The sequence below is a fragment of the Phlebotomus papatasi genome, chromosome 2, assembly GCF_024763615.1.
Source record: "Phlebotomus papatasi isolate M1 chromosome 2, Ppap_2.1, whole genome shotgun sequence".
In the NCBI taxonomy this organism is placed as follows: domain Eukaryota; kingdom Metazoa; phylum Arthropoda; class Insecta; order Diptera; family Psychodidae; genus Phlebotomus; species Phlebotomus papatasi.
Window position 1 is genome coordinate 107,694,832 of NC_077223.1, and position 15,258 is coordinate 107,710,089.

At 35.1% G+C, this 15,258-nt stretch overlaps 1 protein-coding gene across 3 annotated transcripts in view; it reads right to left on the reverse strand.

Moving 5' to 3' along the window:
• Nucleotides 1-1,156: 1,156 nt before the first annotated feature.
• Nucleotides 1,157-15,258, reverse strand: part of LOC129800712 (protein sprouty) — a 93,971-nt gene continuing 79,869 nt past the window's right edge. For all 3 annotated transcript variants that reach the window (XM_055845309.1, XM_055845308.1, XM_055845307.1), the window contains one exon: nt 1,157-8,984. In XM_055845309.1, coding sequence (XP_055701284.1) covers nt 7,591-8,907 — 1,317 coding nt within the window. In that variant the 5' untranslated portion in view covers nt 8,908-8,984 and the 3' untranslated portion in view covers nt 1,157-7,590. The remainder of the gene's footprint in view (nt 8,985-15,258) is intronic.

Below are 15,258 nucleotides of genomic sequence, written 5' to 3' on the forward strand. Positions count from 1 at the left end.
TCAGACCTAATGCTTATCCATATGACTTAACTGCTATAATTCCTTATATCAATCACATTTTTTTTTGTTGAAAAAAATATAACTTAGGATTAGATTACTATAGATAAATAACCTATTGGGTTCTCAAAAAGTAATAAATTTGCTAGCTATTTAAGATATTATGACTTTCAGGAACTGGGCTAAGGCCGGCTTCAGACCTAAGGTTTAGCCCAGTTCCCAATGGTCTCGAAATTCAAAATAGCAACCAATTTTATTGTTTTTTTTTAAATTTAATGGATCACTTGCACATGTTGACCAATCTTAAATGATAATATTCCAAAAAATCTTGATTAAGAAGACATTAGAGAAGTTAAACCATATAGCTAAGCCTTAGGTCTGAAGCTCGTATAAACCTTTAGTCTAAAGATCGCTTTACGGATTCAGAATTATCGATACTATCGATTTGATATCATCGAAAAGTTATTCCACCCTTGCTTACCAAATATTCTATTAGAATGATCTGAAAACCTAAATCCCATTCCGTTCTAAAATTCGAAAACACTACCCATTAAGTAGCAAAAATCCTTTAAAAATTGCTTTCATACGTTGCGTTGGTAAACGTAGCCATTTTCACAATGATACAATAGCTTGTTCTGCGATAAATCCCTTATGCAATAAAATAATTCTTCAGCAGAATAAATTGGTCAGCACAATTATTGCACCTTCATTATTTTAAAAATTCAATTCACGCATAATCATTTGGAATCCAATTAAGTATATTAATGAGAAAATATTAATTATCCATATTTAATAAGTCATTAGAACACGCGATACATTCACATGCTAAAAAATAAAAATATTGGACAAACCTTTTCTTGTTCTTGACACTATGCACTGATTCCTTTTTTTTTCAAACTGAATTTATCCACTTCACTTTCAAACTTCCTACACTTTAAATTAATCGAGAAAATCCCAGCAAAATGCATTAAAGTCAGCAATTTGTATCGCCAAAATTGGAGGGATTAGAGAATTCGAAGAGGTGGAAAATAAATGAATTCTGTTGCAATGGAGAAAAGAACGTACAAGAAATTAAATTGAATTCACGTGCAGAGAAAACTCAAACCAATGAAAAAAACGAAAGAACAAAAAGTGGAACGAGAAAAGAAAATCAAAACAGAAATAATAAAAAAGCATTTTGTTTTAATTTTTAAGTTGGTCGCTTGTTATTAACATTAGATAATTATAATTTTTAATATGTACAAACATTTACAGAGGATTTCATTTTATCTTTTTTTTTGTATTATTTTCCTTACTTTTTATCTTGCTTCACCATTCAGCATTTTTTTCTCATTTGACAAAACACTTTGCATTCAATTTCTTCATTTTTTTTTTATTTATTTATAATTTACTCATTTTAGTTATTTGTTGATTTTTTTGTTGTTTTTTACTTTTCTTTTTAAAAAAAAGAGTTCTGTGTTTATTTTTCATCCTGTGAATATTCTGCAGCTTTTTTTTACTTCTTTCTGTATACTTCATCTGAATTACATTTAATTTTTCTTTCAGTTGTTTAATTCATATTCAGAAGAATAATTATTTAATAACATTAAATTTACAAATGTAGGTACAGTGACAATGTTTTCTTTTTCACTTCATTTAATTATCTCCTTTTTTTTAATAAAGATTTTCTCGCTTTATTTTTTCATGTTACAAAAAATATTATAGTGAAAATTATTATAAGTAAAGTATTGACTTGGTTTTTACACCCTTTTTTGTTGCTGTACTTTAATTATGGTTTTTCTTCTTCATTTGCTAATTCTTTGCTATATTTCTGTGGACTTTTTTCAGTGAAGGAAAAATATTTAGGTTAGATTCACAATCTGTCATTTGTTTTCACAATAGATGGCGTTGCGCAGCAACGGAGTGTTTTTTGTGAATCAACCAATATTGTAAAATATTTCCGTTTTTTAAATCTATTGTTATTCCTTTTAGGATTGTAGAAAAAATTGTGAAAGTCAATTAAAAGTGTCTCTAAATTTTGTTTTTTTTAAGCAATTCAACACTACTGAGAGTGTTTTATTTTGTTTTGTAAATTATTTCTCTCTATTCACATTTATATTTCTCAATAATTTCCCACTGAGGCTCATGTTAATGGTTTTTTTTTAAATAATTTTTACGCTATCTGTCGCATAAGAGAAGGTGTTTTCCTATAAATCCTTTATACAAAAAAAAATTACTACTACGAAGAGTGTAATATTTTAGTTCTTTTCTCTATATTTTGTTGCAATTATTTTTTACGAGAGGTAATTATAATGAACAGGTAATTGCTGCATGGATATTAATTTCGTGATACACTTTTTTTATTATTTTTTTTAAGAGGTGTTTCACAGTAACATTTAATGGCGTAATCAGGGAAATAATTTTTTTAGTTTAACAATTATTCAATTTTGCAATATTCATTTCTTTAAAACACATAAATTTCACTTTTTTCCTATAGCATTGGAGTAACAATATTTTTTGTTTGTTTCATTTCTAATATCAGTTATTTTATGGAATATTTTTTTAATGCTCATTGAGATGTGCTGTCAAATTTGGAGGTTATACCTTGATGCAAATGACGTTTTAATGACATTTAGCAGGGATCTTTGACAGATATGTCAAAACTTCCAAATGTCAAAGCACAAGACACTTATTCTTCTTTTTCTTTAAGTATTTTATCAATTTCTATCACGTCTTAGATGATAGTTACTAAAAATAGGCGCACTTGAGTTTTCAGGGGAACGATAAAATATAGTCAAAAGAAATATCCTTTCAATTTGTCAAACAATTACCCTCACTAATACCGACACTTTCTGTCATCTGTCAAATTCTGTCCATCTCACTTTCGCATCCCCAAAGAATTATTGACATCTCCTGCTTCTGTTTATCTTTAAATATCATTTATAGTAAATGATAAAAAAAACATTTTTTTCATTACCCTTTATTGTAGTCTCAATTAATAATGTTTCGACTAGATAATACTGGAAATTAAATTCTATTTTCTTTTCTCTCTTCACTATTTCCTTCTTTTTCACATTATCTCAAACGAAATGAATAAAATTCATTTCTGTATTTAAAAAAAAAACAAATATAATTTCTATAAATTGGTTCATGCCTAATGAAAGTGCTTTTGTTCCAAAAAAAAAAATTCCAAAATTTAATTTTTCATAATTACAATTTTTTTCAACGAAAATTTTATTTATAAAAAAAGACATTTCTTTAAAATGCTTTTTAAAAATAAAAAAAATCTGTAGGATTTCTCCGTAATTTTTTTGTATTCTTTCGAATATCCTCACCGTTGCAATAAATTAAATATTTACGTGTTTGTGCTGTATTTTTTGCATTTTTTTTTAGTGAAATGTTTTTCTTTATATTTTTGTGAAAAAAAAAAACTATACAAAATATATATAAATCCAATATACAAGTAAAAGTCATTAATTAAATTAGTAATTCATTAAAAATAAATATTTTATAAAGAATATTTAGTTATGCGTTATTTATATCTCTCTTAAAACACCTCTCTCCGTTATCGATATTTTTTTTTTTTCAATTTTTCAACCCTTTTCACAATTTTTTTTCTTTTGTTGCAACTTTTTGTTTTTCGTATAAAATAGTAAATGTAGTTTACTTTAAGACTTAGTTTTTCATTTCTATGTTCTATGTTTTTTTTTTCGACACCTTTTTCGCAATTTTTTCTCATAGTTTCTCTTTTTTATCTTAGATCCAAACCACAGTGAGGGCGCATCTGTTCCGAATACTTTGACAGGTTTTGCGGAAATTTAAAATTGACAGCTGTCAAAGTACTTCATACAGCAAAGCGCATTCAATGGGATTTAGCAGTTAGATTCTCTGATAGCTGTTTTTTTTTTCTTAAAAAAACCAAAAAAAAACACATTTTCCATTTATTGATTTTTCCCGTTTTCCCGTGTGGATTGAAATAGGAGGAATTGAGAATGTTTATTGTAATTTTAGCTAGAGAATAGGATTAGATGCTGAAGGCGAAAAAAGAGATTTACGCACACATTACGCTATTGTAAACCTTATGTATTTATTTAAATTGGTGTTTCTATTAAAAGCCATCGTGCTTTTAAATATACAACCATGTACATATTTATTTATTTCGTTAATTTAATGTTGTGATAACCTATTTGGTTGGAAGCGGGGCACAAAAAACATGATAACACCAACCACGATTTGGTGTACGAGAGACACAAATGTGCGTATAGGCATTGTCATGAAAAATTGGAAAAATATTTCATTATTTACTGAATTTCCCAGTAAGAACCGTTCCTCCTTTCACCACCATTCTCCAAACTCATTAATTGAAACATTACTAGCAATTTGCACATTTTTTTGTCGTTCTAAATCACCAAAAACCGACATCGAACAGGTGGCAACCGATTTTAAGAGGCATTTTCCAAAAAAAAAAAAATCAAAAAAATCCCTTCAACCGATCCAACCTCTACAAGGCACGACGAGAGCAATAGGTTAAAAAAAATGTGAAATAAAAATTTTTCTGGGATTTCTCTGGGTGCTTCCTCTTGTGATCTCTCTCAGTTGCATGGGATTTGTAAAATAGGAGAGGTCGATGGTGGAAAAAAAAACACACACGACATAAGAAAAATGATGAATAAAAAAATCCTAACGAGAATTTCTCAGAAAGATTCAAATCGGACAACCATCTGGTTGTTGTTTGCTTCTCTTCTTCTTCCAGTTTCTATTCACAAGAAAAGATGTGAACAGCATTCGAGACGGAAAAGATATTTTGAAGGAGAAGAGAGCCCAAGACCCATCGTAGAAAAATAGACATAGCAAATGGAACAGTTGGATTTTGAAATAAAAATGAAAAAAATAGCAAAAGGGAGAAAGAGCCAAGTCTAAAGAAATTCCGATGAAATTTGCGCGGGAAAAATCAGAGGAATGTGTCAAAGTCAGCTGTCAAAGAGCTATTGTATCTGTCAAAAGTATTCCTAATCGGGTTACCACATTCAATGAGATCGTATTGACATTACCATATTACAGTCGAGTTCCTCAAATTTGAACTCCTCAAATTTGAACGAAGGTTGAGTTCAAAATGTAAAATTTGAGGTTATGTGAAGAAAGTTTTGCGTGGAGTCTGAATTAAAACCATTTTTCTCTTTCATTTCCTCAATATTATCGTATTATATTAACTTCCTCAACAAATTCCATTTTCTTTAACAATAAATTGCATTGATATATTCCCTAAAGTTATCTTTCTTAATTTAGGGAAAGTACATTTCATATGAATTCCGTTATGTTTTTGAAAATATCGTTCAAATTTGAGGAGTGTGAAATGTCATCTACACCCCCCAAATGTTCAAATTTGAGGAACTATACTGTAAATTTCTCCATATTGCTTCTTTGATACTTCCGTTTGACTAAGAGATCCGGATAGAAGAACTGTCCATTGTTGACATCTGTCAAGCTTATCATTCTACCTGTTCACAATTAACTTCCTTAGGCTTTTCAAACATCATCGTTGTGTCATAAATAAGATTAATAATAAAACTTTCTGAAGTGTTTCCATATCTGCATGTTGGCAGACCTGGAAACTACTAGAAAATTGCCCAGAGAACAGTTGGCACTCATGGAAAATTACTCGAATTGCTTTTTAGATAATTCGGAAAATAAAAAATACGATCGTATTACTCAACAAGAGCTCATCTATTCTAGCGCAGGTATTTTTCTATTTTAAATTTAGCTTAATGAACACCACTCTGTTTTACTTAATACAGAGTGCTCTCCGATATTCAGGTGACAGCTGTCAAATACACGAGAAAGTCAAAAAAAATCACTCTTCTCGCATTGGTTTTCAGCTTTTATCTGTCATTTTCAGTCCTTATCATCTGGATCTCGGAGAACTCTGTGCAATTTTAAAAGTGACAGAAAGATCAAATTGAAGTGAATTTCAAGTGCTAGAAATCTCAGTGAAGATTAATTTGCCATTGCAATTACTAATCCATTCTTATTAAAGTTTCCTCCGCTTTTCTGTTACAAGGCGCTTTTTATGACATTACTTGAATTTTATCATTTTATTCATTTTATCTGCGAAAAAGTGTTAGGGTCAAAAAGTTAGTGTCAAAAAGTGTCAAAAAAAAGAGATTACTCGGAATTCCTCTGGAATAGGGAGATTATTCAAATTCAAATTTTTTAGCGAGATTGCCATCAATGGTTGCGAAAGGGTTGCCATAGGTGCATTGAAATGCAACTATCTTCACTCTGCACAAGGGTTTTTTGCTGTCAAAATAAGTGCACAATAGACCTTTCTAGTAAATTTAATCCAATTAGTCAGTGTTCATGGTAGAGGATGTCTGTAAGTGGTGACGGTGTTTATAAGTGGATTTTTTGGTCCTTTGAGTCGGTATTGTAAATATATCGAATATCGAAAATTTTTCCTTCGAGCACTTGTCAAAACATCGAAAATTTGGGCAGAAGGGTTCTTTTAGACGTTTACCAGAGTATTCTAATGGATTTACACATTGAAATCGTTACTTGTGAACATGTAGGTTAAACTGACAAGATTATTTGTTATGAGAAATATAAGAATCTCCTCAAGTTTCTCTATTTTCAACGCAATCTGACAGATTACCATTTCAGTTGTTCAGGAGCCGGATATACCTCAAAACATATAGTCATCTCTTTCCATTTAGAGTTATGTCAATACGATGTCACGTGTGACAACCTAGCAAAATTTATCTGAATTTCAACAAATCTGTTAAACAAACCATAACCCCATTCATACGCCAAAATTTTGAAGCCAAAAAATATTTATCCCAAAAATATATTCTTTCGAAAAACAATTTATGTATATCAAGCGAATTTAGACATTTTTCTTTTAAATTTGAGAAATTAATAAGAAAAACTAACAAGATTTTCTTCCCTCACTCTAACCTCACAATCAATGTCCCTCTCATTCGTTATGCATTCACTAAACGTTATATTTTCTTTTGTTTTTTTTTTGTTTTTAAATTTAAATTGTAGTAAATATAAATTTCTAAGAAAAAAAATTTATTACAATCAAACTTTTGCAGTCTTTGGTTACTAAATGTTATGTCATCAGTGATGCCGATTTGGTTGGATGAATGTTGAGAAATGATGTTGATTTTTGAAAATTTGTTTTTTTTTACTTTCAATTCTATTCTTTTTTTCTTTTTTGTTAATCTATGGCCACCAAACGGCAGCAGTGACAACGACAATTTTCTTGTTATCTCTATCTCTCTCTAATAACAGTGGTTGGATTTGACGTAGAATGAGTGACATCTTTAATTCAAGATGTCCTCTCACGCGACATAAACAAAAATTATGCCGATCCATGGGAGGTTCCGGAGAATATATATTTTTTTTGCCGAAGTTAGAAGAAAAGTAGCTTAGTACCTGTTTCCTGCCGATGGCGCTAATGTTGGAGCGGGGGGTTAAGAACGGAAATATTTACGAAAGATGTCGCAGTGTTGCACTGCATTTCTCCATCTCCATCCACGTCCATTAGAACCTTCACACACCACTTGACACTGTCTGTTTTTTTTTGTTTTGTGTTTTTTTTTTGCGCCCCGTTTTTCAGTACTCGGGACTCGAGTCCAGCAATCTCTTCTCTGGCGTCAGATCGCAATTTCGCGACGCACTAAAAGTTCTACTGACATTGCCCATGACACTACTGACACTGTTACCACTAACACCACTTGGAGCTGTGATGCCTCCAGTTGGTTCTCCTCGGCCCCCGCCCCCTGTAGTACCCACGAGGCTCACCAGGGAACTGATGGCGCTGGAATGCGCTTTGCCGCGCGGACAGCGGCAGCCGTGGCGTGCGTGACGTGCATAGCATTTAGCACACGCCGCCACGCACCCACGCATCGGCCAGTAGCACCAGAGGCAGGGCAGCACCAGCGACAGAGCCGCCAGGCAGCCCCATCGCGTTGGCCTCCGATGGGGTAGGCACGAGCAGGGATCATCGGCACAGGATATACTGTCGCCCTCGCCGTTGTCCATTTCGTGGTCCTTGGAGCAGTGGTAGTATAGAGCCTTTACGCAGCATAAGCACGAGGCATAGTCAATGACAGTCTCGGCGCTGCAGAGGCACGTCTTGTCGCACACCCACCGCGACGGTAGCTGTCGCGGCCGCTGGCATTCTTCGCAGCGGCATCTGTTGCACTGAGGACACGTGATGGAGTTGAGGGAGTCCCCGTTGGACGGGTGGATGTCCACGTCCTCATGCAGGGCCGCAGACGGTAGCTCCTTGGTAAAGGAGACCGGCTGCTTGGTGATGACGGCCGGCAGAGTCGGCCTCTGTGTTGAATGCGCCGGCAGAAAGACAGGTGAAAGCTTGGCGCCCGGCGATTGAGCCGGCACAGCGTTGGGATGCCTCTGGGCTGCCAGAAGGGGTGACTCAGTCGCTGCGGGTGCTGTGTGTTGGCGGGTGGCGGACTGGATATGGGCCACAGGTGGCCCACTATTCCGGAAAGGCGTGTCCACGTACTCATTGGCGAGCCGTTCGTTCTCAGGCCGTGGGGCCGCCAGAGTGACTGCGGATGGCGGCTCTGTGGTGCCGCCGAGGTGCGGGAATGTCGTCCCGCCGCCCTGTGACGGGGCCGCCGTCGCCGGTGGCCTTCGTCGCGAGAACGTAATACTTGACTGGAGTGGCGCCAGAGGGGCTGTCGTGGGGGCGGCCGCTGGCGCCGGTAGAGGTCGCAGCGGCGGGGGCGGGACAGCCGCCGCTGGCTGGCGCGGAGGCAGCGGTGCTGCTGTTGGGTGCTGAGCTCCACCGATTAGCGGTGCGCTCATCATCGGCGGCTCGGGGGCCCTGGGGCGATGGACTCGGGGTATTGATTTAGGGGGCCGGGGAGGCGCCAGAGGATCGCCGCCATTTTTGCGATCCATGTAGCTAAAACTAACGGCCTCGGAGCATCAGCCGGGGTCCTCCAAGATCCGTCATCCTTTACTCTCGTAATCGCCTTCTGCAATTAAATCCAAATAGAAAAGAAATTCATTAGTCAACTTTATCTTAATGTTATTCACAGTAAGAAAAAAATAAGAGATAGCCTATTGGAATTTTAACAGTTTTCAGCAGTTAAAGATCTCATGTCTTATCTCACTTGGGTTTCAGTAGCGCCTAGAAATCAACAAAATTATGCCAGAATGGCAATAAAAGTGATTGAGAAACTGATAGGAAAACTATTCAACGACTAACGACTTGTTAATTATGCAGAGATAATTCAAGTCCACCTTGACTTATCTTACACAACATAGAGAATCTCTTAGTTATAGTGAGCTTTAGACATTATTCGGAATTCTTCTGGAATAGGGAGATTATTCAAATTCAAATTTTTTTAGCGAGATTGCCATCGATGATTGCGAAAGGGTTGCCATAGGTGCATTGGAATGCAACTATCTTCACTCTACACAAGGGTTTTTTGCTGTCAAAATAAGTGCACAATAAACCTTTCTAATAAATTTAATCCAATTAGTCAGTGTTCATGGTAGAGGGCGTGTTGAAGTGGTGATGGTGTTTATAAGTAGATTTTTTGGTCCTTTGAGCCGGTATTAAAGCTTTCCCAGACAATTAGTCAAAGTGTGCCAGCCACCCCTCAACACCAAAAGCGATAATCCCGATTGGAATGCCTGAACGTGCGATATTGGAGTTCATCTGACGATGTTGCATTCATATCACCGATACCAATGCACACAATGTCAAAGTTTATAATTATCTTAAAGCAAGTGAGAGAGAGAGAGTATCTTGACGAGCCCGCAGTGTAAAATTTTTTTTACATAAAACTGAATAATCACCAATTTTACACTTTTCTCGCTTCTTGCTGATAAAGATGGCCTGGCCATCGCAATGGACTGAGACATTTGAGACGATTATTTTGCAAATCAAACAATTTTTCGATAGGGGAGAGATGTCGCAGGCTGATAGCAATGGTCTCTAGGAATGTGCCAAAGAATTAGAGACAGAGAGAGAGAAAAACTTGCCTGGAAAAGATGACTTTGAGAAGTATATATTGAGGGATAGGTATTGCCATTCTTCGTGTGCCTATTCATCGAGGCCAGGATGATGTAGAGAATAATTTTAGAGAATGAAAGAGATCAGCACAAGATCATGATCTTGTCTCGTCATTGAATGTTGAGGTTCATTCTTCAGTTTTGCCCAGCAGTCATCATTTTTATGTATATAGTTCCAACATCCCAGAAAGGTGGAAGACTATATACAAGAAGCAACATCCAGAAGACACATTCAATGGTGGATGGAAGGAGCAACCAGCAAAACATGATGAAAACACAAGATGAAGGCAAGAGCGTGACAGAAACTATTGAAGGAGGAAAGAATAATAAGAAGAAAAAAAAGAAGAAATAATCTTTGAACCTAAAACCTGTATTCCTGGAAGACACAAGAGATTCTCGCATAGAAAACTCTCTAGCACACGCATTGAAACATGAGACCTTGTAATTCTCTCTCGATTTCTTTCTTTTTTTTCTGTATTGTCCATCCATCTTGAAACTCCCCGATCTATCCCTTTGAAGAGTCACCAAGAGACTTTTAAAGACCACTCTTTTATTGGACAAAATTCACAGTAGAAAAAAAGATGGTGACTTAACCCACGATCATCTGTATCATTAATTTGGGTGCAACAGAATCATCCATGGAAATTGCTTGAGAGAATTGGAAGAAGGGAAGAGCCACGAATACACTCAAATACATAATTTACTGAAGTTGAAAGATGTAGGGCATTCAACTCCATTGGAAATGTAATACACATTTTTCGTTTTGTGATAATGGCTAAAGAGAAAAAAAAATTAACGAGAGAGATTAAATGTTTCCAATTTCATCTGAAGAAATTTATTGTTCTGCCACTTTTTACAATAGTTTCTGGCCTATCGAATTCCTCCTGGAAATATCATCGTTCCATTCTTCGTGGAATTCAGGTGAAATCAGAGATTTTTATTCTTTCAATTTCCAACAAGAAAAAAACTCAATGGCTTATTCATCAAGTTCACTGGCGTCATTCTTTGACACTTGCCAAAGATTTAAACAGAGAAAAAAATGTGCTAAGCGGAAGTTAATGAAGAGAAATTGAGCAATTTTAGTGAATATATAGGTTATTTTGACATTTTTGTCAAATAAAACAAGGACATCTATTGTTGACAGAATGTAAACAACGTCTTGTCACAGTAAAAGAACAAATAAATAAACACCAAGAACAAGTAGAATGGAGTTAAATTGTCCCACCGAGTGAGTGCAAGACAAGTAAAACATACAATCTCTCCTAGAACTGAAAAAAGATAAAATGGAAGGAATAATAATAAAAACGGGTCTCAATTAAAAACAAGTATCGTGCGATGTCATACAACAGCACCGCAAAGTCGAAGGGGAGCAAAATGATAGAATGACGCCATTAAACATGAAAATCCCGTTTCCGATTAATTAATTAATCTCTCCATGTGAATTAATTGCCATTAATGAATGAATTGAGTTGAATTTATGGTGCAAATGCAATTGTATACCCAGAAATTGCAGAAAATTCATCTTTGTCACCATTGAATCCTAAGAAACATTAAATTACACAGAATTTCTGATTCGGATTTTCGATATTTCGGTGACAGCTGTCAAATGGATGAGAATGTCAAAGAGTATTCGTTCTTTCCATGGGTTTTAACTGTCATTTTTGGTCCCAATAGCCCGAATATATCCAGAAAGAACTATGTAAGCAGAAGGTCTTAAGAGCTGGTAAAGGTTAATAACTATTGTGCAACACCGACTCATCTGAATGCTCATAAGGATGCTAAACGAAACGTCTTCCATCGCACCTTCTTATGAAGAAGTACTTTGTATTTTAGAATATTTACCAAAAGTTTTGTAAAGAAAATAGTGTAAGAGAAATCTCACTAGGGAAAAGTGCCCATGCTTGATACCATTGGAAGCTTCGTAATGACTAAATTTTTCCTATATTTCTCAATAAACGTGACTCCGCAATATATTTTAAAATCTGGCCACTTTCCCATAGTTTTTAAAATATGGTTGCGACGAGTAACATTATATATTGTGAAACACAGAAAATTTAGTCATTACGAAGCTTCCAATGGTAACAAGCATGGGCATTTTCCCCTACCAAACTCAACAGAATTATCTATTTTCGAGAATTAGCCTAAGTCTATTTGGATCCTAAGTACCGCCACATGATTACTTCTTGAATATTCATATCAATATACTTCAGCAATGAAAAATGTTATCATCGGTTTCTTAATTGAAGAGATTAAGAAGATTAAGCAGCTTTGCTCTAACCCCTATTGATATAACTATTGATACAACAACTAAAGTATTAGAACATCGTATGTCAATTTTGAGACCTAGCATTTTTATTGTCTTAGACTGTCAGAGCGAAAGTAGCTTACAAGTGACGTAAGAATCTATTTCTTCATGTCTTATAATTGATTTATTGACTTAAAAAATGCAAAAATTCACTGGCAAAAAACTGTAAATTTGACCGTTTTAGTATAGTATTTAGTACCACTTTAGGTTTAATTTTGATATGAGCCACTCCGGGCAAAAGCACGCCATTTTAATAGGGAAATTCAGATACGAGAGACTATTTTTTCTCGGGGTAAAAATAATGAGGTTATGTTTAAGGCTACAACTCATGGAAAATGTCTGAACTTGACAGAGTCCATCATAGTAAAAAAGTACGGTATATTCTACGATCTGTGTCCATTTCTTTATATTATAGGCGTGCAAGAACCGTTGAAACCGAATAAACGTCATGTAACATGTACGTCGATGGTCAAAACGTTACTATAACAAACTTATTTTGACGTTTATTCCGTTTCAACGGTTTTTGTACACCTCTGCTTTATACATATAATGTCGAACATCATCCGTATTGAAAAAAACTATTCAGTATTTCTACTAAAAAAAAAGTTTACGTTTAAAAAAAAATATTTGATCCAGACAAGGCTTAAAATGAGCCTTTCCATGCTGATTTTGAACCCCGAACGACTCATATTGAACCTTTAAGAGATACAAAATGAACCTACAGGTATGCTTTTTCGTACTACTATTTAGTTTAAGTTTTGGTCAAGTTTTCGTAATTCGAACCTATTGTATATCATTTTAATCCTCCTAAAAATATTTAAAATACTCTTGATAGCTTCATATAAATTTTCAGTTAGAAGAAAGTGGTCTGTCTTTGAAGGCGCTAGGGGCTAGGCTATTGCAATTTTTTCCATTTCCCAAAGAAAAAAATCTATTTCATTAATTTTAGTTAATTGAAAATAAGTAAATAAAAGTAGTCAATAAAAACTTGAAGTATTGTATTCATAGGCTAGCGCTTTTAAAGGCCGGCCACCTACCCCTAAGTTAAGAATGTTAAGAAAGTTAAGAAGCTTTCAAAATTATTTTAAATCCAAAATTAAGTAAAAGGGGTACGGAAAAGCACGCCCGTAGGTTCATCGTGAACCTCCTAAAGGATTAAATTAAACATTGAGGATTCAAAATAAGCCTAGAAAGGCTCATTTTGATCTTTTCCGGAAATCGTGTCTAGAACCCTTGTGTCACTAAGTTAATGCTTTATTAGATAGATACTGAGACTCCTGGTTTAGGAACTAAAACTTTTCGATTTTGATAACTCTGAAGTTAAATTATACACTTGGATCATCTTATAATAGTATATAGAGAAGTATTGACTTTAAGGTCTCTTGAGTCACAGAGTCTTTGTTCACTTAGATAGGTAAGATCCATTTGCTTTTCATTATTGACCTTTAAGATAATCTGTTACTTGGGGACGCCTGCAGTGGCACTGTTGGAAGTGCCTGCAGTTAGGGCACATGGAAAAGTTATGCATGTGCCAAATGCACATGACTTGGGCACGGCTGTGAGGAAAGTGACAAAAAAACTATTAAAGAGAAATCGAAATTTGACGGAAGCACGTAACTTAGGATGATAACCCTGATGATTCTGAGGATGGGTCTTCAATATGCAGAAAATAAACAAATGATCGACGGAATACTAAATAATCCCTGTCATTGGCACCCGCGAAGGTAGGAAGAGAGTGCTATATGCTTAGAATACGAGATATCCCCCAGAGTTCTTCACCTTCTCATAACACAACTCCCCAAGTGAAAATGTTGTCTCTCTTTTTTTTTGTTAAATCTTACAATTCTCCTATTTTTCTTCATCATCAACTTCTTTTTCACTTCACTGACCACTTGTGTAGTGAAGTCAGGAGGTGCACATGTGAAACTGTTAAGTCACATCCAAGAGTTTGTACTACAAATAACAAAAGTTCATTAGACTTTTCCACTGGACTTTTGTCTCACTTTATCTTCTTATTTATTTATTTATTTTTTAATTCTTGCTCCATAGTTCGATGTCTCTGTGCTCAAACCACAATTCCACCTCATTCCAAACCGCACAAAATGTCAAGATGAAAAGGAAGATGTGATAATTTCACGAATAAAACCAGAAAAAGCAACATACACCAGGAGATTCAGAAAAAAAAGGAATCAGAGAGGTGGCAAAGTGTCTTGGCTTTGCGAAATGCTCGATTTTGTGCCTTGGAATCTATGTAATGTAATCTATCTATGTATCTTGATTTAATATTTTAAAACAATCATCCAGGCTTCCTTTGAAAATTATGCAAAATAAGAAGTGTTCGAAGGCAGAGTGTGTGCGAAGCCTGAAAAGCCTTCTCTTAGTTCTAAATTCCAAGGCCTTTCAAATGAGTCCAAATTTGTTTCAGTCGGTTAATAAATACGCCCTACAGGTCCTTTGGAAGTGAAAATATTGAAAAATTTCAAGAAGGAGAAATTCAACGATAGTGACGTATATAAAGAATTTGACATTCTGGACAATGCTGGCAGTAGCAGGAGTATTAATGTCGTGATCGCAAAACCGATTTATCGCACGGATTACCCACAAACCCCGTCTCTAACCGTTTGGCCCTTGGAGACCGGACAAATAGTCTCACGTAACTTTTCTTAATTTTTAATATATCAAAATGGTGGTATTATATATACATCGTATGCAATATATACAGCTCTCTCCATAGAATTCGAGCAATCAAAAGGCATCTCAAGTTTGAAATGTAATTTTTACAAATAATTCATGAGAGATAATTGCTGACAATGGTGATATAAATAGCTGCGAAGAACTTGATTTTCCTGATTTTGAAGCATCCATCTGAAATGATTTAAACAGGGCAATCTGTGGCCAAAGATGAAAAAGAAATTCTTCCATTT